At 44.0% G+C, this 27,747-nt stretch overlaps 1 protein-coding gene and 1 long non-coding RNA gene across 2 annotated transcripts in view; both read right to left on the reverse strand.

The window, feature by feature from the left end:
• Positions 1–642: 642 nt before the first annotated feature.
• LOC123481743 lies at positions 643–2,943 on the reverse strand. Its single transcript, XR_006657252.1, has 3 exons — positions 1,929–2,943; positions 1,547–1,648; positions 643–1,304 (listed from the first exon to the last, which is right to left on the reverse strand). It is a non-coding gene; the product is annotated as an uncharacterized LOC123481743 (long non-coding RNA).
• A 1,060-nt stretch (positions 2,944–4,003) lies between these two features.
• LOC121536862 (F-box-like/WD repeat-containing protein TBL1X) overlaps positions 4,004–27,747 on the reverse strand; it is a 36,408-nt gene continuing 12,664 nt past the window's right edge. Inside the window, exons 2-15 of the mRNA XM_041844467.2 lie at positions 18,524–18,665; positions 12,969–13,114; positions 9,619–9,838; positions 8,538–8,670; positions 8,216–8,357; positions 8,027–8,090; positions 7,821–7,918; positions 7,636–7,696; positions 7,404–7,525; positions 7,122–7,196; positions 6,852–6,979; positions 5,690–5,855; positions 5,308–5,409; positions 4,004–5,065 (exon numbers count right to left, since the gene is read on the reverse strand). Coding sequence (XP_041700401.1) covers positions 5,039–5,065; positions 5,308–5,409; positions 5,690–5,855; positions 6,852–6,979; positions 7,122–7,196; positions 7,404–7,525; positions 7,636–7,696; positions 7,821–7,918; positions 8,027–8,090; positions 8,216–8,357; positions 8,538–8,670; positions 9,619–9,838; positions 12,969–13,114; positions 18,524–18,581 — 1,542 coding nt within the window. The 5' untranslated portion in view covers positions 18,582–18,665 and the 3' untranslated portion in view covers positions 4,004–5,038. The remainder of the gene's footprint in view (positions 5,066–5,307; positions 5,410–5,689; positions 5,856–6,851; positions 6,980–7,121; positions 7,197–7,403; positions 7,526–7,635; positions 7,697–7,820; positions 7,919–8,026; positions 8,091–8,215; positions 8,358–8,537; positions 8,671–9,618; positions 9,839–12,968; positions 13,115–18,523; positions 18,666–27,747) is intronic.

Here is a 27,747-nt window from a genome sequence, read left to right on the forward strand (position 1 = left end):
GGCTGAATACAGACTAAGTTCACCGACACATGTCCTGTTTCACCTCCCAGACCTGAGCCAGGGGGAACCATGACAAAACAGGTAGACCGTACAGAATTGAACATCCCACCTTTAGCATGTTCATCACTACCCATGGTCCACATGGTTATGTTGAGGCACAGAGCTCCATGGCTTAAAGTGTTAAGCGCCATCAGTGAAATGACTACAGTCCACCTCAGCGCCACCTGACTTGACAAACCAACCTGACATAATTGGCAGAATAAAAGAACATACATGGTGACAACAACAGAGAATCTATCTGACATGCATTAAACTGAATCAGGGTCTTGGAACTGAGTATCAGCATAGAAACAAGGCAATATCTATAGCCAGTATTGAGCATCTAGAGGATGACGTCAAAGTGTACTGTATATAAACATATATACACAGTATATACGTCTGTGTATTCATCTAATTTACATATCTTTACATTCATAAAATTTACATCCAGAAGGGAGAATACTTATACACCACTTTTTGCATCTTGTAAAGTTTTGTTTTTTTCCTCATGTGAATTAAACATCATTAAAAGTTAAACTGTTTTTTTCTGTTGAAATGGTGTTATTAAATGTGAGAACAGAACTACCTCATAGCGGGCCCTTTTTGTTACTCTGACTCTCAAAAGTCCATTTGAGAAAAGTCAGCAAGAAGTGCTCTTGAAACAGAAACCCTTTTCCACTCAGGACCACTTAAACATCACATCATTTGAGGAGGCCAGTGCAGCACTAACTCATGTCTCCCACATTGTTTCTCAACTCAGGACACCACAGGGTTAACATGTGCTTAGATAAGTTCTAAAACACAACCTTTCTCTCACAATTTGACCCCAAACACTGGTCTGTCTCTCCTCACACCGACCTCTCCCTCTGCAAACCTTCTTCCTCATGATTCAGGCCCTAGCCAAATAACAGCAGGGGCAGGTGGTCCTTTCACTTCCTCTTTAGGCCCGTTTTAAAACATGGCTGAACAACATTTATTGGATTTAGTCCAGTCCTGTGGATTAATTAACCCTGCAGATTTTCATTGTGGTCTCAAACAGGAGACACAAATCCACAAACTGCCATTCAGTAGGTTGTGCCAGTTAAAAAAGTATTTTGTTGGTCTCCTGTGTCCACCCCTATGAGGTTGTCCTCCACGTTGCCAGTCCTGCTTTGAACTATGAGAGTGTGTTTGCTGCTGGCAGAAGGCATTTTTTTCCGCACATTCCAGGGTCCATCTTCAAAGTCACTGCCAGGATGCTATTTTCGGAGCTCGAGAACACATACCTGGAGGGCAAAGATAGCATGATTAATAATACATATTATGCTTCAGAATATTTTGGTTTCTCTCCATGCACTTCTGAAAGCATTGATCCTGAGACTAAAGCTTTAGGGGCTTTGCTTGTTATCGCTTTAGTTTAACGTACAAAAATGAGTGATAGTAGTACATGCATAAATAAATAAAAACACATCAATACAAATTATATACATCTTCAAACACAAAAGATAATCGTATCAACACAACATACCGATCCATCTGAAGCGCTAGCACCAACTTTGTCTCCTGTGCTGTTCCAGCACACCTCAAAAATCCCACCGGTCCCCCTGTAGCTATGCACCAAGGCTCCAGACTGCAACCACAACACAACCAAATCACAACCAACTCTGGTGAGGACTGCTTGATGACCATAGTTGCCTGCTTGACCTAACAACAATGTCACAGCCTGTATTAAACATAGGGCCAGGTGGTTTAACTGACCACAGGTCCTACTAACTAACTGTTATAAGACGCTATAACCTGTTATAAGCTATAATAACCTGTTAAACTGTTACAACCTGTTAAGCTGCTAAAAGCTGTTACAACCTGTTATAAACTGTTATAACTGAGTTATAACCTCCAGGGTGACTCACCATGGTGTTCCAGATGTGTACACACTTGTCGAAGGAGCCGCTGGCCAGGTGCTTCCCGTCGGGGCTGAAGGCCACACTGTAGACGGGCTCCTGGTGTTTGGTCAGGGTGTGGATACACACACCTCGCTCCACGTCCCACAGACGCACCGTCGAGTCAAACGAGGCACTGCGGGGTAGGACAGAGCACACGGTCAGTTCTCTATCTACTCACTGTTATCTACATCTATCTGCTAAATGCAAATACGTACTGTAACTGAAGCCCAAACTTTGTTCAAGTTTATGTTCATATCAACAAGCCATTACTGATCTTTCAGTACTAATGGTAATTTACAGGGTTTGACAGGAGAGTTAACACCTTTATAATAAAGTAGCAACCGGGTAGTTCTTCCAGCTTCATGTTGTCAACAACACTACATAGAAAGAAGGATATGAAATTTAAGAAATATGTCAATAAGTTGGCTTTGGTGCTCGACGCAAACTCTCATTCAAAATGCTGATCCACAGAGCCAAAACGAGATGTGTGATGTTGTAGAATCGTTGAGATGGTGATGGTGTGAACATCTTTCACCACAAAAGGAGAGACATGGTTGAGAGCATGTGTTAATGAAAAGAGGAGCTGACGTTCATTAACACTTTCTCATCAAAATTGTATTATTAGGTAGTGTAAGCCAAGTCTTCTGGGGATGCCCCTGGCTAGGTTCCAAATCTCACTTTACAAGGACACAGGAAAGAATTGTGAGATTAAAACTAAATGAATAAACAGAAGTTGGGAAAGAACCGAATAAATCACAGGATCAGACATGAGCTGTATCTTGGTGTACAATAGCTGCGTTTACCTCAGATCACTATCAAGTTCCTCACAGGTCAGAGCAGTAATGGCAGTTTTACATCCAGAGTGAAATATAGGCCCATCTTAGGGGATTTCAGAAGAGGTTGTAAATGCCTGTGGTATTTGAACAGTAACATTTACACATGGAAGCATGTCTGGGTCATAGGCTTTATGTTCCTGGGCCACTGACAGTTACTAGCCCTGGGAGAATGGCCACCAACCACAGTCCGATTCTCAGTCTGACACAGACAATAATGGCTCTCAGCAACAACAAAAAAAGTCTGACAATGACCCATCCATCCATCAACGCCCGATTATGTCGTAAAAAAACAAAAAATAAAATGCTGCCTTTCCCCTTTCATCAGAAATCCAAACAAAAGCTGATCCTACCGTCACACATTGCTCTTAAAATGATCTTGACTGAAAGAGAGAAAAGGGTCCAGTAAAAAGGCATTGTCAAAGTCACGGCTTGTTAGTTTGAAGAGACTAATATCACGTTAGACCACGGTGAGTACAAGTAGACATACTGCATTCAAATGGGCAAGTGCGTCTTGCATGGCCCGGTGCCCCAGGTGATTTCACTTAAGGACCAGTGGAGAGGTCTAAAACGGGCCATGTAAAACGAACTTGCCCATTTAAAGCTAAACCCATTATACAGGCATCTCAAATCAGAAGTCAAATCTGACCAATTAGATCAGGCAGTGGAGACATCAGGACCTCAACCCAACTCAACCAATCACAGCTTAGAAGCTACAGCAAGACTTTCGCTTGACCAATCAGAGCCTGGTTGATCGGTCAGAGTGTAAGCTCGGTTTCCGCCAGATCGCTTGCGGTGCCAAACAGAGGAGTACTGTTAGAAAAGATCAATAGATGACTAGTGATGACAGTTTGCTACTAAAGCAACATTGAGACAACACAATAAAAACGTTCACAGCCACCTCTCCTTCTCCTAGTCAGTCATCATGTTCTCTGTCTGTTCTGATCTCCATTTCATTGGTTGTCATTAGGGCTGAATACAGACTAAGTTCACCGACACATGTCCTGTTTCACCTCCCAGACCTGAGCCAGGGGGGAACCATGACAAAACAGGTAGACCGTACAGAATTGAACATCCCACCTTTAGCATGTTCATCACTACCCATGGTCCACATGGTTATGTTGAGGCACAGAGCTCCATGGCTTAAAGTGTTAAGCGCCATCAGTGAAATGACTACAGTCCACCTCAGCGCCACCTGACTTGACAAACCAACCTGACATAATTGGCAGAATAAAAGAACATACATGGTGACAACAACAGAGAATCTATCTGACATGCATTAAACTGAATCAGGGTCTTGGAACTGAGTATCAGCATAGAAACAAGGCAATATCTATAGCCAGTATTGAGCATCTAGAGGATGACGTCAAAGTGTACTGTATATAAACATATATACACAGTATATACGTCTGTGTATTCATCTAATTTACATATCTTTACATTCATAAAATTTACATCCAGAAGGGAGAATACTTATACACCACTTTTTGCATCTTGTAAAGTTTTTGTTTTTTCCTCATGTGAATTAAACATCATTAAAAGTTAAACTGTTTTTTTCTGTTGAAATGGTGTTATTAAATGTGAGAACAGAACTACCTCATAGCGGGCCCTTTTGTTACTCTGACTCTCAAAAGTCCATTTGAGAAAAGTCAGCAAGAAGTGCTCTTGAAACAGAAACCCTTTTCCACTCAGGACCACTTAAACATCACATCATTTGAGGAGGCCAGTGCAGCACTAACTCATGTCTCCCACATTGTTTCTCAACTCAGGACACCACAGGGTTAACATGTGCTTAGATAAGTTCTAAAACACAACCTTTCTCTCACAATTTGACCCCAAACACTGGTCTGTCTCTCCTCACACCGACCTCTCCCTCTGCAAACCTTCTTCCTCATGATTCAGGCCCTAGCCAAATAACAGCAGGGGCAGGTGGTCCTTTCACTTCCTCTTTAGGCCCGTTTTAAAACATGGCTGAACAACATTTATTGGATTTAGTCCAGTCCTGTGGATTAATTAACCCTGCAGATTTTCATTGTGGTCTCAAACAGGAGACACAAATCCACAAACTGCCATTCAGTAGGTTGTGCCAGTTAAAAAGTATTTTGTTGGTCTCCTGTGTCCACCCTATGAGGTTGTCCTCCACGTTGCCAGTCCTGCTTTGAACTATGAGAGTGTGTTTGCTGCTGGCAGAAGGCATTTTTTCCGCACATTCCAGGGTCCATCTTCAAAGTCACTGCCAGGATGCTATTTTCGGAGCTCGAGAACACATACCTGGAGGGCAAAGATAGCATGATTAATAATACATATTATGCTTCAGAATATTTTGGTTTCTCTCCATGCACTTCTGAAAGCATTGATCCTGAGACTAAAGCTTTAGGGGCTTTGCTTGTTATCGCTTTAGTTTAACGTACAAAAATGAGTGATAGTAGTACATGCATAAATAAATAAAAACACATCAATACAAATTATATACATCTTCAAACACAAAAGATAATCGTATCAACACAACATACCGATCCATCTGAAGCGCTAGCACCAACTTTGTCTCCTGTGCTGTTCCAGCACACCTCAAAAATCCCACCGGTCCCCCTGTAGCTATGCACCAAGGCTCCAGACTGCAACCACAACACAACCAAATCACAACCAACTCTGGTGAGGACTGCTTGATGACCATAGTTGCCTGCTTGACCTAACAACAATGTCACAGCCTGTATTAAACATAGGGCCAGGTGGTTTAACTGACCACAGGTCCTACTAACTAACTGTTATAAGACGCTATAACCTGTTATAAGCTATAATAACCTGTTAAACTGTTACAACCTGTTAAGCTGCTAAAAGCTGTTACAACCTGTTATAAACTGTTATAACTGAGTTATAACCTCCAGGGTGACTCACCATGGTGTTCCAGATGTGTACACACTTGTCGAAGGAGCCGCTGGCCAGGTGCTTCCCGTCGGGGCTGAAGGCCACACTGTAGACGGGCTCCTGGTGTTTGGTCAGGGTGTGGATACACACACCTCGCTCCACGTCCCACAGACGCACCGTCGAGTCAAACGAGGCACTGCGGGGGTAGGACAGAGCACACGGTCAGTTCTCTATCTACTCACTGTTATCTACATCTATCTGCTAAATGCAAATACGTACTGTAACTGAAGCCCAAACTTTGTTCAAGTTTATGTTCATATCAACAAGCCATTACTGATCTTTCAGTACTAATGGTAATTTACAGGGTTTGACAGGAGAGTTAACACCTTTATAATAAAGTAGCAACCGGGTAGTTCTTCCAGCTTCATGTTGTCAACAACACTACATAGAAAGAAGGATATGAAATTTAAGAAATATGTCAATAAGTTGGCTTTGGTGCTCGACGCAAACTCTCATTCAAAATGCTGATCCACAGAGCCAAAACGAGATGTGTGATGTTGTAGAATCGTTGAGATGGTGATGGTGTGAACATCTTTCACCACAAAAGGAGAGACATGGTTGAGAGCATGTGTTAATGAAAAGAGGAGCTGACGTTCATTAACACTTTCTCATCAAAATTGTATTATTAGGTAGTGTAAGCCAAGTCTTCTGGGGATGCCCCTGGCTAGGTTCCAAATCTCACTTTACAAGGACACAGGAAAGAATTGTGAGATTAAAACTAAATGAATAAACAGAAGTTGGGAAAGAACCGAATAAATCACAGGATCAGACATGAGCTGTATCTTGGTGTACAATAGCTGCGTTTACCTCAGATCACTATCAAGTTCCTCACAGGTCAGAGCAGTAATGGCAGTTTTACATCCAGAGTGAAATATAGGCCCATCTTAGGGGATTTCAGAAGAGGTTGTAAATGCCTGTGGTATTTGAACAGTAACATTTACACATGGAAGCATGTCTGGGTCATAGGCTTTATGTTCCTGGGCCACTGACAGTTACTAGCCCTGGGAGAATGTCTGGGACACTTTTTGACAAGAGACCCCTTCACTGGCACACACACTTCCCATTCTCAACTCATAAATCACAACACTGTCCCAGAACAAGTCTAGGTGCTGTGAGTGTGTGTGTGTCCCACCTAGCCAGCATGATGTTGAAGTTGGGGTTGCTGGTGCCGGGGCCGGTGGGGCTCCACTTGATAGTGTAGATCTCTTTACTGTGGGCCTGGAGGTCATGGACCCACGAGTCCTGCTTCATACTCCAGATCTGTGAAAGAGGACAGCACACTTCAAACACACCGTGTAATCATTACATTATTATATTGACATATAGAGATCATGGTCATAGGAAAGAGGTGGAATTCATTGTGTGTCCAAAATCTTGCCTGAAGTAGAAGTGCTGGCCTTACCTTTAAAGTCATGTCATCAGAGCAGGAGGCTAGTAGCATCCCTGACGGGTCCCACTTGATAGCATTGACTTCATTCTGAAACACACATGGGCAGACAGACATCATGTAGACTTGTAGAGGACCAACAAGACATCATGCTTATCCTTTCACTAGTTACAACATAATCCTGTTTACAGACCTTCAGAAGTTTGGGAAAATACAGTAGGTAGAGAAATCCTAAGTGTGACTATGTCCTCAGTGGTGTGAGATGTAGAGGTTAGAACAGAGATGCTGTTTGTTTACCGTGTGGCCTTGGAAGGTTTTGAGCGGCCGGTCGCTGCCCATTCGACACACGTGGATGCACATATCTGTGCTACAGGAGGCAAACGTTGTGTTGTTCTGCCAGTCCACGTCCAGCGCTGGAGCTGTAGGTAGGAGGCAACACACAGGGACAGGACAGTATTCAAAGGGTTAACTCACATCAGCCGAGCAGCTGAAGTCCTACATCTTTCTGTTCGGGACACAGGGGGCTTACCTGAGTGGAAGGGGAACTGCTGCTTGGCCTCTCCTGTATGTGCGTCCCAAATGATTGTCGTCTGGAAAATGACAACAGATACATAGCAAATACTGCAGGGATAATTGATTGCTACTGGAGTTACTTGATTTATTCGATTAAAGATATATATAAAATAAAAACATGATTTATATTTTTAAAAATACCTTATCTACACCAGCACTGAGGATAGAGTTTCCTTTCTTGTTCCACTTAAGTGCAAATATGGGCCCTTTGTGTTGGCCCAAGGTGCTAGCCAGATTACCTGTGAAAGGCAATAATTTAATGTATATGCACAGATGACAATATGATTCAGAATGGGGATTGGGCACTGTAATATAATTGAATTAAAATGCAACAAAACTCAACAGACCATCTTTTGTCCATATCCTTGCAAATCCATCATAAGATCCTGTTGCTAAGAGTGTCCCGTCGCTCTATGGGGTCAAATAGAATAACTGTCCTCAGTACAGAGAACTTCTAATGTTCCGTTCCAGACCATTTCAGTCAAGTGAGAATTGATACAGTAGATGATGGATGAAATGGACCATTGAGAACTCACATTCCAGTCTAGTGAGGTGACATCTTTGTTGCTGGGGACGTCCTGGCCTCCCTCCCTGATGCAGTGTCTGAGCACCAGCTGGGTGGAGCTGCTGTTGCTGTTCTCATTCAGGTTCCAGATCCGGGCTGTCGAGTCTCCCGACCTGGACACACACACAGGCAGAATACAAAAGAGAAGTCAATACACACGGAGAGAGAGGAGAGAGGAGAGAGGAGAGAGAGAGATCTGCTCTAGCCTCTCAAGTCCCTGAAAAGCTCAACCCAGTGCTGACCTATCCCTGTGCCCCCCACCCTACCCCTGCCCCCTCCCCAGTGAGACTCACCCTGAGGCCAGCAGGTCGCTGACAGGGTTCCAGGCACAGATGAACACCTCTGACTCGTGGCCTCGGAGGACCGTGGCCTTGCTGGCTGGGATCTCCACGTCCACATCCATCTCCATGGGCTCACTGTGGTTATCTGTAATCAGATCACATCCACACTCTGTTACAGACACATACATGAATCCCAGTACCTACTATACAGGAGATCAAATACATTGAAAATATAGCTAAATTTCCTTCTCATTCAGAGCCATATTCAGCTGCAAAAACTTGAACTATCTGGACTGTTTCTCTATATTAAGTTGGTTTCTGACAAACATTTGAGGTGTTTAACCTCTCCCCTTTCAAATCATAACCATTTAAGATCACAGAGAATTTCAATTAGGCTAGTTCCAAACAATTACCGGCAAAGAGCCAAGAACCAGAGACAGTTACTAAGTCTTAAATAACAGTGTTATCTAAGAATTGCAACTACCACATCAAACGTACTTGTTGACCCAATTGAAGCTGAAAGTGCAATCTGTACAGGATCAAAGCTCAACCATTTGGGACATGAGCTAAGAGATAATCCAGTAATCATCTTCATATCCTGCCTGCAATATTGATAAAATGTGTTCTTTCAGAATAGTTTTTGCTGAAGAGCAATCCTACGGGGCTGCAGCATCCCTGTCTGTTCAGACAAGCATTACTTCAACTAAGATAGTCTTTGCTGATGTTCTGCCACCCACCCACACACACATTAGACTAACTCCAGTGGGATCGGCTGACACAAACATCCACAACATCCGCTATCAGTTTCTCCCTAGTCTAATGCTTCACCCGATCCATACCTCTCTGGTTTCACTGGCTGAACTCTAGAAGCAGCTGTTAGGGAGGCACAATGAAGGTGAATGCATGCAGGGTCAAATTCACCAACACTCAATGCCATGTCACTAATGACCTCACATTCAGTGAAAATCACATGGCTCTAGAGTATCACACACACATGCTGCTTGACGTAGTAAGTCTCACATAGTAACTATCAAGATAATGTGGGAAAAATACATAGCTATCATTTGCTAAGTTACGGCTAAGTCGTTCTTACACATGGTGTGTGTGCCGTTCTCCTCTCCGTTTACGGTGGCCTCTCCGTTCTTTGGTGCGTTGGCTTGGTTGCTTGTGGCGGTGGCTGCAATGGCGCAGGCCGCCTGTTGCTGGGCTAGCTTGTCGCGGAAGGCCTGCTGCCGCGTCTGCACCACGTCTGGCATCACCGCGTCGATGAGTGACAGAGACTCGATGGGCCGCCCATCAAACACTGTGCCATCCTACCAACACAACACCAAACATGCCATGTTTACCCCATTCGATGTATAGTGCACTGATGGACAATACATTCCAACTGTATGATTTAAATTTTTAATTCGCCAAGTACAATAGTGTATTGATTTTGGTATTGTTGGAGAATTAGGATTTCGATAAACTTACTTTGCATACAAATGAGTGCTGAGCTAAGTATTGATCTGTATTAGTGAGGGCAGTCTTAAATAAATAACCCCATTGATTTACATGGAGAGTGTGGTAGTCCAGGCCAGGGTCATATTCTCTAGGCACCAAAAGGAAGAAAACAGATAGAAAAATAACCTTAAAAAATTATATATATATATACAGTGGGGAGAACAAGTATTTGATACACTGCCGATTTTGCAGGTTTTCCTACTTACAAAGCATGTAGAGGTCTGTAATTTTTATCAAAGGTACACTTCAACTGTGAGAGACGGAATCTAAGACAAAAATCCAGAAAGTCACATTGTATGATTTTTAAGTAATTAATTTGCATTTTATTGCATGACATAAGTATTTGATCACCTACCAACCAGTAAGAATTCCGGCTCTCACAGCCCTGTTAGTTTTTCTTTAAGAAGCCCTCCTCATTACCTGTATTAACTGCACCTGTTTGAACTCGTTACCTGTATAAAAGACACCTGTCCACACACTCAATCAAACAGACTCCAACCTCTCCACAATGGCCAAGACCAGAGAGCTGTGTAAGGACATCAGGGATAAAATTGTAGACCTGCACAAGGCTGGGATGGGCTACAGGACAATAGGCAAGCAGCTTGGTGAGAAGGCAACAACTGTTGGCGCAATTATTAGAAAATTGAAGAAGTTCAAGATGACGGTCAATCACCCTCGGTCTGGGGCTCCATGCAAGACCTCACCTCGTGGGGCATCAATGATCATGAGGAAGGTGAGGGATCTGCCCAGAACTACACGGCAGGACCTGGTCAATGACCTGAAGAGAGCTGGGACCACAGTCTCAAAGAAAACCATTAGTAACACACTACGCCGTTATGGATAAAAATCCTGCAGCGCACGCAAGGTCCCCCTGCTCAAGCCAGCGCATGTCCAGGCCCGTCTGAAGTTTGCCAATGACCATCTGGATGATCCAGAGGAGGAATGGGAGAAGGTCATGTGGTCTGATGAGACAAAAATAGAGCTTTTTGGTCTAAACTCCACTCGCCGTGTTTGGGGGAAGAAGAAGGATGAGTACAACCCCAAGAACACCATCCCAACCGTGAAGCATGGAGGTGGAAACATCATTCTTTGGGGATGCTTTTCTGCAAAGGGGACAGGACGACTGCACCGTATTGAGGGGGAGGATGGATGGGGGCCATGTATCGCGAGATCTTGGCCAACAACCTCCTTCCCTCAGTAAGAGCATTGAAGATGGGTCGTGGCTGGGTCTTCCAGCATGACAATGACCCGAAACACACAGCCAGGGCAACTAAGGAGTGGCTCCGTAAGAAGCATCTCAAGGTCCTGGAGTGGCCTAGCCAGTCTCCAGACCTGAACCCAATAGAAAATCTTTGGAGGGAGCTGAAAGTCCGTAATGCCCAGCGACAGCCCCGAAACCTGAAGAATCTGGAGAAGGTCTGTATGGAGGAGTGGGCCAAAATCCCTGCTGCAGTGTGTGCAAACCTGGTCAAGACCTACAGGAAACGTATGATCTCTGTAATTGCAAACAAAGGTTTCTGTACCAAATATTAAGTTCTGCTTTTCTGATGTATCAAATACTTATGTCATGCAATAAAATGCAAATTAATTACTTAAAAATCATACAATGTGATTTTCTGGATTCTTGTTTTAGATTCCGTCTCTCACAGTTGAAGTGTACCTATGATAAAAATTACAGACCTCTACATGCTTTGTAAGTAGGAAAACCTGCAAAATCAGCAGTGTATCAAATACTTGTTCTCCCCACTGTATATACACTACCAGTCAAAAGTTTGGACACACCTACTCATTCAAGGGTTTTTCTTTATTTTTACTATTTTTTTTTACATTGTACAATAATAGTGAAGAAATCAAAACTATGAAATAACACATATGGAATCGTGTAGTAACCAAAAAAGTGTTACACAAATCAAAATATATTTTATATTTGAGATTCTTCAAATAGCCACCCTTTGCCTTGATGACAGCTTTGCACACTCTTGGCATTCTCTCAACCAGCTTCATGAGGTAGTCACCTAGAATGCATTTCAATTAACAGGTGTGCCTTCTTAAAAAGTTCATTTGTGGAATTTCTTTCCTTCTTAATGTGTTTAGGCCAATCAGTTGTGTTGTGACAAGGTAGGGGGGGTATACAGAAGATAGCCCTATTTGGTAAAAGACCAAGTCCATATTATGGCAAGAACAACTCAAATAAGCAAAGAGAAACAACAGTCCATCATTACTTTAAGACATGAAGGACAGTCAATACGGAACATTTCAAGAACTTTGAACGTTTTTTCAAGTGCAGTCGCAAAAACCATCAAGCGCTATGATGAAACTGGCTCATGAGGACCACCACAGGAATGGAAGACCCAGAGTTACCTCTGCTGCAGAGGATAAGTTCATTAGAGTTACCCAAATGCTTCACAGAGTTCAAGTCACAGACACATCTCAACATCAACTGTTCAGAGGGGACTGTGTGAATCAGGCCTTCATGGTCAAATTGCTCCAAAGAAACCACTACTAAAGGACACCAATAAGAAGAAGAGACCTGCTTGGGCCAAGAAACACGAGCAATGGACATTAGACCGGTGGAAATGTGTCCTTTGGTCTGCAATCCAAATTGGAGATTTTTGGTTCCAATCACCATGTCTTTGTGAAATGCGGTGAAGGGTGAACGGATGATCTCCGCATGTGTAGTTCCCACTGTAAAGCATATGTGTTATTTCATAGTTTTGATGTCTTCACGATTATTCTACAATGTAGAAAATAGTACAAATAAAGAAAAACCCTTGAATGAGTAGGTGTGTCCAAACTTTTGACTGGTACTGTATATATATATATATATATATATATATAGTTTTTGTGTTCTTTTGCTAAATGTTTTGCTACGGTATGCACTAATTAATGCGACCCAAGGCAGCACTAGAAGGCAGCCTGGACTGGAGCCCCTTGGCTCACCTCGTTGATGCTGATCTCTGCGTCCACATACTGGAGGCCTTTCTGCAGGATGGAGATGAGGGCAGCAGGGGGCACTAGTGTTCCATTGATGTTGGACTGGCTGATGTGGCTCTCAATGCCAAAGGTGAACGCTGAGTGGGAGAAACCTGGAAACGGACACACAGAGAACACAGTCAGTACAACGACAACACATTTACATTTTAGCACCAGAGACCCAGCAAACACAAACCTCTCACTCCAACATATACATATCTACAGACATCTGCCATGTCTGAGGTGTTATTTCTAACTTTTTATATCAATGTTATGTAAACCAAAAAATTAAAGGGTACGCAGACAGCGAAGCGAGTCAATCATTCGTTCCACGTCAACTTTTTCAGCTATATAAATGTTAACATTCCAGAGCTATCAAGCATTTATCCAATGTCTGGCTTCAAAGAAAGCCCCAACAGTAATCAAATACAGCGGCTAGGATCTCAATGATTCATTCACCCTGTGAAAAATAGGGTAGTATGAATGGCATGTTGACACAGGTACAGTTGAAGTCGGAAGTTAACATACACTTAGGTTGGAGTCATTAAAACTTGTTTTTCAATCACTCCACAAATTTCTTGTTAACAAACTATAGTTATGGCAAGTCGGTTAGGACATCTACTTTGTGAATGACACAAGTAATTTTTCCAACAATTGTTTACAGACAGATTATTTCACTTATAATTCAATGTATCACAATTCCAGTGGGTCAAAAGTTTACATACACTAAGTTGACTGTGCCTTTAAACAGCTTGGAAAATTCCAGAAAATGATGTAATGGCTTTAGAAACTTCTGATAGGCTAATTGACATCATGTGAGTCAATTGGAGGTTTACCTGTGGATGTATTTCAAGGCCTACCTTCAAACTCAGTGCCTCTTTGCTTGACATCATGGGAAAATCAAAAGAAATCAGCCAAGACCTCAGAAAAGAATGGTTGACCTCCACAAGTCTGGTTCATCCTTGGGAGCAATTTCCAAACGCCTGAGGGTACCACGTTCATCTGTACAAACACCATGGGACCACGCAGCCGTCATACCGCTCAGGAAGGAGACGCGTTCTGTCTACTAGAGATGAACGTACTTTGGTGCGAAAAGTGCAAATCAATCCCAGAACAACAGCAAAGGACCTTGTCAAGATGCTGGAGGAAACAGTTACAAAATTATCTATATCCACAGTAAAATGAGTCCTATATCAACATAACCTGAAAGGCCGCTCAGCAAGGAAGAAGCCACTGCTCCAAAACCGCCATAAAAAAGCAAGACTACGGTTTGCAACTGCACATGGGGACAAAGATCATACTTTTTGGAGAAATGTCCTCTGGTCTGATGAAACAAAAATGTAACTGTTTGGCCATGATGACCATCGTTATGTTTGGAGGAAAAAGGGGGTTCTTGCAACTCGAAGAACACCATCCCAACCGTGAAGCACGGGGGTGGTAGCATCTGTCACGATCGTCTGAAGAAGCGGACCAATACGCAGCGCGTGGAGTGAACATGATGACTTTCTTTAATAAAGCAACCACAAAAAAACAACAAATGACGATAGTGAAGTCCTCTGTAACACTGACAGAAACATGGAACAAAAACCCACAATACCCACGAGAAAACACACAGTATAAATATGGCTCCCAATCAGAGATAACGAGCCGACAGCTGTCACTCGTTACCTCCGATTGGGAGTCACCTGAATAATCACGAACATTCACCACACATAGAAATGAAACAACCAGAATACCCAACATAGAAATACACCCAAAAGAAAATGAACAACCCTGGCTCAATACTCAAAGTCCATGGAGCCAGAGTGTCACAGTACCCCCCTAAAGGTGCGAACTCCGGGCGCACCAACATACAGTCTAGGGGAGGGTCTGGGTGGGCGTCTGTCCATGGTGGCGGCTCTGGCACTGGTCGTGGTCCCCACCCCACCATAGTCACTACCCGCTTACGTAGCCTCCTCCAAATGACCACCCCCCAACTAAACCCCACAGGATTAAGGGACAGCACTGGACTAAGAGGCATCACCGGACTCAGGGGCAGCACCGGACTAAGGGGGCAGCACCGGGCTAAGGGGCAGCACCGGGCTAAGGGGCAGCACCGGACTAAGGGGCAGCACCGGACTGAATGGCGGATCCTGGCTGGCTGGCTCTGGCGGATCCTGGCTGGACGGCTCTGGCGGATCCTTGCTGGACGGCTCTGGCGGATCCTGGCTGGACGGCTCTGGCGGATCCTGGCTGGACGGCTCATGGCTGGCTGACGGATCTGGCTGATCCTGTCTGGCGGAAGGCTCTGGCTGATCCTGTCTGGCGGAAGGCTCTGGCTGATCCTGTCTGGCGGAAAGCTCTGGCTGATCCTGTCTGGCGGAAGGCTCTGGCTGATCCTGTCTGGCGGAAGGCTCTGGCTGATCCTGTCTGGCGGAAGGCTCTAGCGGCTCCTGTCTGGCGGAAGGCTCTAGCGGCTCCGGTCTGGCGGACGGCTCTGAAGGCTCATGGCAGACGGGGCGGCTTTGCAGGTTCAGTACAGACGGGCGGCTTTAGCGCCGTTGGGCAGACGGGCAGTTCAAGCGCCGTTGGGCAGACGGGCAGTTCAGGCGCCGTTGGGCAGACGGGGCAGTCCAGGTGCCGTTGGGCAGACGGGCAGTTCAGGCGCCGTTGGGCAGACGGGCAGTTCAGGCGCCGTTGGGCAGACGGGCAGTTCAGGCGCCGTTGGGCAGACGGGCAGTTCAGGCGCCGTTGGGCAGACGGCAGACTCTGGCCGTCTGAGGCGCACCTTAGGCCTGGCGCGTAGTGCCGGAACTGGAGGTACCGGGCTGAGGACACGCATCTCAGGGCTAGTGCGGGGAGAAGGAACAGGCCGGACCGGGCTGGCGACGCGCACCGTAGACTTGGTGCGGGTGGCAGGAACAGGCCGGACCGGGCTGGCGACGCGCACCGTCAGTTTGGTGCGAGTGGCAGGAACAGGCCAGGTCGGGCTGGCGACGCGCACCGTAGACTTGGTGCGGGTGGCAGGAACAGGCCGGGTCGGGCTGGCGACGCGCACCGTAGACTTGGTGCGGGTGGCAGGGACAGGCCGGGCTGGGCTGTCGACGCACACCGTATCCTCTGTGCGTGGAGCAGGAACAGGCCGGGCTGGCGACGCACACCGTAGGTTCTGTGCGTGGAGCAGGAACAGGCCGGGCTGGGCTGGCGACGCACACCGTGGGCTTGGTGCGTGGAGCAGGAACAGGCCGGGCAGGGCTGTCAACGCACACCGTATCCTTGGTGCGTGGAGCAGGAACAGGCCGGGCAGGGCTGTCGACGCACACCGTAGGTTCTGTGCGTGGAGCAGGAACAGGCCGGGCTGGGCTGGCGACGCACACCGTAGGTTCTGTGCGTGGAGCAGGAACAGGCCGGGCTGGGCTGTCGACGCACACCGTATCCTTGGTGCGTGGAGCAGGAACAGGCCGGGCTGGGCTGGCGACGCACACCGTAGGTTCTGTGCGTGGAGCAGGAACAGGCCGGGCTGGGCTGGCGACGCACACCGTGGGCTTGATGCGTGAGTAGGAACAGGCCGGTCCGTACTGGGAACACACACCACTGGCTTTAACTGGGGATCAGGAACGGGCCGGACCGGACTGGTAACACACATCAGTCTCTCACGCGCGTGCCGCAACAACTTCCCTTCCTCTACTCGCCAATGGCTCCCGTAATCCGATAGCCTTCTCTCCACGTCTCCCTGTAGCAGCCTCCTGCTGCCCAGCGCCTAAGCCATGTGCCCCCCCCAAAAAACTTTTTGGGGTTGCCTCTCGTCCTTCCAACGATGATGGCCCTGCTGACGCCGTTGCTCCTCTCTCGCCAGGGCCTTGATCTTCCCCCAAGGTCCCTTGCCCCCGAGCATGTCCTCCCAGGACCACGATTTGCCCACCTGGGCCATCGCCAGCCTCTCGATCTCCTTACCAGGCGCTTCCTCCCATGTCCAGCTGTCTTGCTCCTGGACACGCTGCTTGGTCCTTCTATGGTGGGTTTTTCTGTCACGATCGTCTGAAGAAGCGGACCAATACGCAGCGCGTGGAGTGAACATGATGACTTTCTTTAATAAAGCAACCACAAAAAAACAACAAATGACGATAGTGAAGTCCTCTGTAACACTGACAGAAACATGGAACAAAAACCCACAATACCCACGAGAAAACACACAGTATAAATATGGCTCCCAATCAGAGATAACGAGCCGACAGCTGTCACTCGTTACCTCCGATTGGGAGTCACCTGAATAATCACGAACATTCACCACACATAGAAATGAAACAACCAGAATACCCAACATAGAAATACACCCAAAAGAAAATGAACAACCCTGGCTCAATACTCAAAGTCCATGGAGCCAGAGTGTCACAGCATCATGCTTTGGGGGTGCTTTGCTGCAGGAGCGACTGGTGCACTTCACAAAATAGATGGCATCATGAGGAAGGAAAATTATGTGGATATATTGAAGCAACATCTCAAGACATCAGTCAGGAAGTTCAAGCTTGGTCGCAAATGGGTCTTCCAAATGGATAATGACCCCAAGCATACGTCCAAAGTTGTGGCAAAATGGCTGAAGGACAACAAAGTAAAGGTATTGGAGTGACCATCACAAAGCCCTGGAAGGCTACCTGAAACGTTTGACCCAAGTTAAACAATTTAAAGGCAATGCTACCAAATACTAATTGAGTGTATGTAAACTTCTGACCCACCGGGAATGTGATGAAAGAAATAAAGCTGAAATAAATAATTCTCTCTACTATTATTCTGACATTTCACATTCTTAAAATAAAGTGGTGATCCTAACTGAACTAAGACAGGGAATTTTTACTAGGACTAAATGTCAGGAATTGTGAAAAACAGAGTTTAAATGTATTTGCTAAGGTGTATGTAAACTTCCGACTTCAACTGTACATATGAAGGGAAAGCGATATTCTGAACGGCCAACAGACAGGTAGAATAGGCTTGGTTTCCACTAACTGTAGTTTCTGGATTTACTGACACCTCTACTTTCCTATTCCTGCACTCTCTCTCAAGCTTTTCATAGTGTTTTTGGTGAATGTATTGAAGTAGCCATTTGTAAAATGTGTGCCAAAATTCCCAAACCTTTAGGGATGGTTTAGATCAGGGGTGTAAAACTCATTCCATTGAGGGCCTAGTGTCTGCTGGTTTTTTGTTTTTCCTTTCAATTAAGACCTAAACAACCAGGTGAGGTGAGTTCCTTACTAATCAGTGACCTTAATTCCTCAATCAAGTACAAGGGAGGCGTGAAAACCTGCAGACACTCAGCCCTCCATGGAATGAGTTTGACACGTGGTTTAGAAAGAGTCAATGTAGTCTAATCCATGACAACATAATCCACAAGGTCAACTACAAAGACATTCTCAATTCCTACATTACCACACAAACAAATACACAAGAAAGATCTAAAGCAGAAGTATAATAATCATTTCAGCAGACAGACAGACAGACAGACAGAGACAGGACAAGTGTGTTACAGGGAGGTTGGCAGTCATACATACCTGACTCCTGAAGATATCTGTACACCAAGAAGTTCACTTCATCACTGGTTATACTCATCTTATCCCACCTCGATGGAGGAGGTACTGTATCTTATCCCACCTCGATGGAGGAGGTACTGTATCTAGTAAGGATCGGCCCACTCTAGGAAAGAAAAAGAGAGAGGAAGACATTTTGAGTTTTAGATTCATTACACAGCTAGCTACATCATTTCACAAGATGAGTGGGACAATGTAGGTTATATCTAGTTAGGTCCCCAATCATTATTACCAAATGACTTGACAGCTACCATGTCCTCACATACAAAGATAAAGCAAGACCATAGTGCAGTCATGTACTTCCCACATGCACACACACACACGCATTGAGAATGTCAACGACCAGGTCACTTAGCCAGTTACTCCATCTCTACTTCCCAGGCTAAGTATTCCCCCCATCGCTCTACTGTGACCCGACTGCGGCGTCCATTTCCATTTGGCTTGCAGGGGAAAGTGGCAACTGTCTACCATTAGTGACCTGGCCACTGATCTAGATGGGTAGAGAAGCCTAATAAAGCAGGACATGGCATTAAATGCCTACTGTCACTATCTAGTAAACTGCAGAGGAGAACTCAGCACACTGCGTAGGGCTAATTACTGTTAAAATTGTGCAACATTCACATCATTATCGCTTTCTCGGCGCCTGGGTGAACATTTCAATTTGGTATTCTTTCAAAACTACAGGGAGCTGAAGAAAAACCTCAAAACTGAGCCCTTTAGAATCATAGCGATTGAGTTTTTATTGTTCCCACTGATAACAGCCTTCAGGCTAATGAGCGCTTTGCTACAAAGAATGATTCATCATTTTCCAACAATATATCAATTCATTGTCAGTACACAGTATATTATGCATAATAGGGTAGGAAATATGAAGGTGAGACTGGAACATTACCTTTATTTTATTTAACTAGGCAAGTCAGTTAAGAACAAATTCTTATTTACAATGACAGCCCACACCGGACAACGCTGGGCCAATTATGCACCGCCCTATGGGACTCCCAATCACGGCCGGTTGTGATACAGCCTGGAATCGAACCAGGGGGTCTGTAGTGACGCCTCAAGCACTGAGATGCAGTGCCTTAGACCGCTGCGCCACTCGGGAGCCCCGAGAGAGAAAAAATCCTCAAAATCCTGAAACTGTAGGTGCAACCAGGTTGTGCGAAATACCCTTAAGCACTGCAATAATCAACTTTATTTTGTATCAAAGCCCAATGTATCTGTTGACGAGTAAAGCGAAATCTCAAACTGAAGACAAAGCAAACAAATACAGTGAGCTACCAAAGTATTGGGACAGTGACACATTTTTGTTTTGTTTTGGCTCTGTACTCCAGCACTTTAGCACTTTAGATATGAAATTATACAATGAATATAAGGTTAAAGTGCAGACTGTCTGATTTAATTTGAGGGTATTTTTATCCATATTGGGTGAACGGTTTAGAAATTACAGCACTTTCTGTACATAGTCCCCCCATTTTAGGGGACCAAAATAATTGGGACAAATTCACTTACATGTATATTAAAGTAGTCAAAAGTGTAGTATTTGGTCCCATATTCCTAGCACACAATGATTACATCAAGCTTGTGACTTTACAAACTTGTTGGATGCATTTGCTGTTTGTTTTAGTTGCGTTTCAGATTATTTTGTGCCGAATAGAAATGAATGGTAAATAATGTATTATGTCATTTTGGAGTCACTTTTATTGTAAATAAGAATAGAATATGTTTCGAAACACTTTTACAAAATGTGGATGCTACCATGATTACGGATAGTCATGCATGAATCGTGAATAATAATGAGTGAGAAAGTTAGACGCACAAATATCATACCCCCAAGACATGCTAACCTCTCACCATTACAATAACAGGGGAGGTTAGCATTATTCATGTTTCATTCAAGACTATCCGTAATCATGGTAGCATGAAATAATGTTTACATATCTTGCATTACCCATCTCATATGTATATACTGTATTCTATACCATCTATTGCATCTTAGCCTATGTCGCTCTGACAATGACATTGCTCATCCATATATTTATATATTCTTATTCCATTCCTTTACATAGATTTGTGTGTATTAGATATTTGTTGTGGAACTGTTAGATATTACTTGCTAGATATTACTGCACTGTCGGAACTAGAAGCACAAGCATTTCGCTACACTCGCAATAACATCTGCTAACCATGTGTATGTGACCAATAAATTTGATTTGATTGGATTAATATAGAAGTGTTTAGAAACATATTCTATTCTTATTTACAATAAAAGTGACTCCAAAATGACACAATACATTATTAACCATTAATTTCTATTCGGCACAAAATAATCTGAATCACAACCAAAACAAACAGCAAATGTATCCAACAAGTTGTAGTCACAAGCTTGATGTAATCATTACATGCTAGGAATTTGGGACCAAATACTAAACTTTTGACTACTTCAATACACATAAGTGAATTTGTCACAATACTTTTGGTCCCCTAAAATGGGGGGACTATGTCCATAAAGTGCTGTAATTTCTAAACGGTTCACCCGATATGGATGAAAATACACTCAAATTAAAGCTGACAGTCCAACGTGATGGAGTACAGAGCCAAAACAACAACAAATTAGTCACTGTCCCAATACTTTTGGAGCTCACTGTATGTGATATATCACACATACTGTAGTCAAGACCATGTAGACAACAATACATTGTAAAATGCTTCCTATTCATGTTGGCAGCTCCAATCATTTACCTCTCCAAAAACAGCCAGTTATACATCATAAAGAACCTTCACCCCCACAAGAGGTTAAGACTTCCTCAGAGATTAACAATACATTTGAACTTGATCCTAGAACTGAACTTTAGAAAGCTGGATCATGGCCATTGTTACTTCTTGTGCTTTCAGCCTAGTCTGAGGGGTAGAACTGGACAAGAGGGACAAACTTCTTTCCAGATCAGAATCAGAGTAGAGCCAGTCAGTAAGAAATGCAGGCCTCTGTAACCTCCATACCACACCACACAGAGCTCAACTCACTCTAAAGAGTTCCCTTTTGGTAGCATAGCAACAAGCAGGAACCGGCGCAAAATAGACACAGAATAGTGCTGTTCCAATTACCACTGGGCTCTGTGCCAGCCAGGTCGAACATGTTACTCAACATGAATAATGCCAGTCTTCACCTTGGAGTAACAGCGTTGCCTCCGTCCCTCTCCTCACCCCAACCTGGGCTTGAACCAGGGACCCTCTGAACACATCAACAACTGCCTCCCACGAAGCATCGTTACCTATCGCTCCACAAAAGCTGTCGTCTTTGCAGCGCATGGGAAACAACTACTTCAAGGTCTCAGAGCGAGTGATGTCACCGATTGGAACGTTACTAGCGTGCACCGCTAACTAGCTAGCCATTTCACACCGATTACACTGGGATATTCTTTCAAATGGACTCTCTCTGGCTTTATTGCACCGCACAGCAGACATGCAGCGCTCAAATTAAATAACCCCTGATATTGGCTGAGTGTGAATGTTCACATGAATTTTCGCCAACAATAACAGATGGTGGTATGATTTGGAGCTGGTGTGAAAATCAATCTCATGCTGATACACATTCTCCTTGTGTGGATTCACACTAGCGTTCCATGATTACATAAATCACACCACCACATTATTGAATGAGAGCCATCGCTTGATTTAGAGTGTCATATGAAACCAAAAACGCAATTAATAATCTGATCAATAATTTATTACACATGAAAGAAATTACAACATAAACACCAATGCTGGAAGCAAGTCCCATTTTATCTAGCTAAGCCTTTGTGTCATAGTCTGGGTGGGCTGCAAAACTCAGAGCCAACCCAACACACTACTTCTCTTTGGGCTAATTAGATAACAAGCGGGGCTGGAAGGGAAGGGCTATCGGCATCAAAATCGCCAGCCACTGCTCCCATGGCCGCCATCGCCACCATAAACAACTGGAAACATAATTAGCAGGCGAAGCCCTAAGGGGCAAATGTCCCAAAGGGTCGGGGGGGGCAGCACTAATCCATATATCAGATGGGCACATGACGGCATCATCCATTACAGAGCTCCCTGGGCATCTAGGCTTCCCTCGACACAACACAACACAGCCTATTCTCTTCTTCCAGGGATTCTGACACAAATGCTTACCTAGGCATTTGCTTTGTGCTGTGGCAACTGGCAAGAGCACTTTGAAGTTGTGATCTGTTGAGTGATATAGGTATGGTGAGGAAAAATTGAGTTGCTGGATTGAGAACATTGGTGATATTGACACTGTCTGAAGAGCAATTCCACAGTAACAGAGTGATGCTGAGACTCCGATGTGTTACTTTGGGTATGCCAAAACAAAAACCAATGATTGCAAAGTTAATGCAGATGCAAAGTTTGGTGACAGAATGATGGCACAAACCGTCATTCTGTTGCCAAACTTGTGCCGTCATTCTGTCACCAAACTTTGCATCTGCACTGTTCTTTAAGTACATGTGTTTTTGTAATATCTTCTGCGGAAATTGTCCTTGTGCATAGAGTTGTATGGTTTGTTTAACTTTACAATCATTTGTTTTTGTTTGACATACATTGTAAAGTGAAAATCTTAGTCTCTGCATCACTCTATTACCTTGAAATTGCCCGGTACTGTATGCTTCCACATCAAACACATACTCTATGCTAGGCTTGGGCGATATACCGTTTATAGCGTATACCGGGATATTTTGAAATACTGACGGTCTGATTTTCAATACCGTTTTTAAAGGTCAGTATAACTATAAGAAACATAAGATGTGTCAAATAAATTATATCCAGCTAAGGGTTCCAGCTTTGCATTTGGTTTGCTAACTTGCTAGTAGATAAGTAGCTAAATGTCAAGCTCAAGCTTATTATTTTTTTACAGCAGACATTCTAGCCTGGGTACCAGTATCTTTAGCTAACATTCCACTCCTTGCCCTACCTTGTCATTGCCAAAGAGACTGGCCTTTATGCAATCTTCAAATATAAATATTATATTATTAATGAGCTTGAGGAGAACAGAGGAGTAGATCCTGATTTGATAACCTGATTCGATAACCCTCACAGCTATCCTCCAATCACAACAATTATCAAAATATTGGAACTATCACATTTCTTTCTCTCTCCACAGAACACGTTGGTATCCGGTTGCTAACCATTTTTTTTGTTTGTCCAGACGAAACCAGTCTGTCAAAAGTTGCTAGCTCGTGTCTAAATTCTCAAACTAAATACCTACTGCAATTCCAACCACAAAACCTCTTTGCTTTGATTTTAAGCCTCAAAATAGAACAACTTGACTAGCTAACAGCTAAATGTTTGTTTTTGGCTTTGTTATAATCCTAATTAAATTTTCTAGGCTCCACATGTTGTCATGGAAAATATTAATGTTATTACCAACAACCATTTAGCAACTCCGCCGTAAATCCAGCTGCATATTGAACGTTGAAATTGCCGAAAGGCCAGTCTCTTTGGCAATGACATGGAGTGGCAAGGAGTGGAATGTTAGCTAAAAAGACTATTACCCAGACTAGAGACATCCAATCCCCTCCTGGATCAAGATCCCTGTTGCCTAAATTGTTTTTGTTTTCTAAATAGCGGCCCTTGTGTGCACCTCCGGTAATACTGTATATCCCGGTATGGTACAGAAAAGGTATGACGGTATGAAAATCTGGATACCGACCAACTCTACTCTACGCCACAAATGTTATCCATTGAATATTATAATTCGGACTTGAGTATCAGTTATGATATCATTGGAAGAACATATCTGCCTAATGTAATCTTTCGGTACACATTATAATCTTCATCATAGTGCAGTGCCATTCATCAGACCCATTTCAAATACATTATTTGTCTTGCTCCAAATTGTTGTCATTGTTTGGTGCATGCATTCACAACGGTCCCAAGCAATTGCATTTAGCCTCCATATAGCATATCCCAGGAGTTGACTGATTGCAGCAGAAGACAAATGGAAATACCACTGGGCAGTGATGAGCTTCCCAGCAGTGGTCAGCCCTGTGACTCATTAGGGAAATCATTAGCATGTTTACTGCACAGTAAAGTAGATTCCAGCCATTCACCCAGGCTACGGAGTTTAGGTTTCAACTGAGTGTTATGCCTAAGGCTGTGGTGAAAGTACAACACAATCTAACTGGATGTCCAATTTTCTGTTAGTTGTTATGAACCAAATGACAACTATAGTAGCTGCCTGAGCCATTAGAAACTAATTGGAAAGAGCACCATATCAGGTTGAACGTCCACGTAAGTACAAACACTTATTGCAGAAGGTGAAATGGCTTAACCAAAAGGATCTCAGGACTCAAGCCAAAATGTTGTTGCTGTCATGTAAGCATTTCATGAGTGTTCGAGCCCATTCAAAACATCATTTAGTGCTGCATTCACCATGTTTCCACAAACACGTCCAGTCTTTCCAGAATAGGCATGGATTAGTTGCTCTAGGATGAAGTTGCCCTTTAAACGTTGATCTAAGGTCAGATATTTTTTCCCTCTAACTGTGAGGTTAAACATTTGGGGAAGGGTCAACTGATGGTAGATAAGCACTCTGGGGCACTACAAACAGAAATGGCAGCCGCTTACTGTAAATTCATACTGTAAAAATATAAACTGCTTAACTATACTCCTAGATCTACAGACAGTACAGAAGTACAGACAACCTACAAGCAGGGGAAGCTGTGATAAATCTTCCTGATAAGGTCACTACGGGGGATGTAACTACAGAGAAAAAAATCTGTCACAAATGCTGATTTTTGCTGGGTAATCTGCCCTAAAAATATATGTGGATGGTTTGGGTTTGGAACTCAAGGACAAAGCAGTGTGCTCTCCCAGATTAGAGAAGTCTATTACCATCTACTTCTTGGATATAGAGAGGAAAGAGAAAACACAACCATGTCCATACACTGCAGAGAAAACACACAAAACCCTAGCAAATTACAGTACAAATGTATCCTTTCTTATTTACATACGTTTCTAATCATTAACCACAACAAATAGTATTCAATATGAAGATAAATGAAGCGTAAAATAAAATATTACAAATCATGACATAGGCTTCAAGAAGACAACATGCTATCAAAATACCCTGAGACAGTAAAGCTAAGAAAAACTCTACAGCCAGGCATTTAAGTGTGTAGGTTTTGAAGGTGATTGATGTAGAAAAACAGGACACAACAAACAAACAAAAGTTTACAAAAAACACAGGAAGGCACATTCTACCCTAAATTGCAGAGGAGGACCCCATTTTATCCTGTGCAGTCACCTCCTGATAGATGTGCAAACAAGACCTGGAAACAGCAGCCATTTTCTCTTGAACGGCTCTGCTGAGTATAACCTGCCATTGGTTAGACTGACCATTGGGGGAAGGGAGAGAGAGGGGGAAGCAGAGAGGGGAATGGGGAGGATAACTAATGATGCCGCAATCAGGTAGACACAACAACTATTTGTGCATTATTGTCTGCCTTTCTCAATAACTCACGCAGCGACAGGTGGTGTGGGGTTGGGAGGGAAACTGTGGGATGGTAGCACTACAGTATCTAGGGGAAACCACTTCTTCCACGCCTGCCTGCCTGCCTGCCTGCCTGGATAGAGGTGACTGACTGACTGACAACAGTTTGAAGATTACACTGCGTTTCTGTAGTTTTAATATTGAAGGGTTACATTGGCTGTCAAATCCAACGGCTGTACAGTGAGGGAAAAAAGTATTTGATCCCCTGCTGATTTTGTACGTTTGCCCACTGACAAAGAAATGATCAGTCTATAATTTTAATGGTAGATTTATTTGAACAGTAAGAGACAGAATAACAACAAAGAAATCCAGAAAAACGCATGTCAAACACTTTATAAATTGATTTGCATTTTAATGAGGGAAATAAGTATTTGACCCCCTCTCAATCAGAAAGATTTCTGGCTCCCAGGTGTCTTATATACAGGTAACGAGCTGAGATTAGGAGCACACTCTTAAAGGGAGTGCTCCTAATCTCATCTTGTTACCTGTATAAAAGACACCTGTCCACAGAAGCAATCAATCAATCAGATTCCAAACTCTCCACCATGGCCAAGACCAAAGAGCTCTCCAAGGATGTCAGGGACACGATTGTAGACCTACACAAGGCTGGAATGGGCTACCAGACCATCGCCAAGCAGCTTGGTGAGATTATTCGCAAATGGAAGAAACACAAAAGACCTGTCAATCTCCCTCGGCCTGGGGCTCCATGCAAGATCTCACCTCGTGGAGTTGCAATGATCACGAGAACGGTGAGGAATCAGCCCAGAACTACACAGGAGGATCTTGTCAATGATCTCAAGGCAGCTGGGACCATAGTCACCAAGAAAACAATTGGTAACACACTACGCCGTGAAGGACTGAAATCCTGCAGCGCCCGCAAGGTCTCCCTGCTCAAAAAATCACATATACAGGGCCGTCTGAAGTTTGCCAATGAACATCTGAATGATTCAGAGGAGAACTGGGTGAAAGTGTTGTGGTCAGATGAGACCAAAATCGAGCTTTTTGGCATCAACTCAACTCGCCGTGTTTGGAGGAGGAGGAATGCTGCCTACGACCCCAAGAACACCATCCCCACCGTCAAACATGGAGGTGGAAACATTATGCTTTGGGGGTGTTTTTCTGCTAAGGGGACAGGACAACTTCACCGCATCAAAGGGACGATGGACGGGGCCATGTACCGTCAAATCTTGGGTGAGAACCTCCTTCCCTCAGCCAGGGCATTGAAAATGGGTCGTGGATGGGTATTCCAGCATGACAATGACCCAAAACACACGGCCAAGGCAACAAAGGAGTGGCTCAAGAAGAAGCACATTAAGGTCCTGGAGTGGCCTAGCCAGTTTCCAGACCTTAATCCCATAGAAAATCTGTGGAGGGAGCTGAAGGTTTGAGTTGCCAAACGTCAGCCTCGAAACCTTAATGACTTGGAGAAGATCTGCAAAGAGGAGTGGAACAAAATCCCTCCTGAGATGTGTGCAAACCTGGTGGCCAACTACAAGAAACGTCTGACACCTGTGATTGCCAACAAGGGTTTTGCCACCAAGTACTAAGTCATGTTTTGCAGAGGGGTCAAATACTTATTTCCCTCATTAAAATGCAAATCAATTTATAACATTTTTGACATGCATTTTTCTGGATTTTTTTGTTGTTATTCTGTCTCTCACTG

This window comes from Coregonus clupeaformis, chromosome 23, assembly GCF_020615455.1.
Source record: "Coregonus clupeaformis isolate EN_2021a chromosome 23, ASM2061545v1, whole genome shotgun sequence".
Classification (NCBI taxonomy): domain Eukaryota; kingdom Metazoa; phylum Chordata; class Actinopteri; order Salmoniformes; family Salmonidae; genus Coregonus; species Coregonus clupeaformis.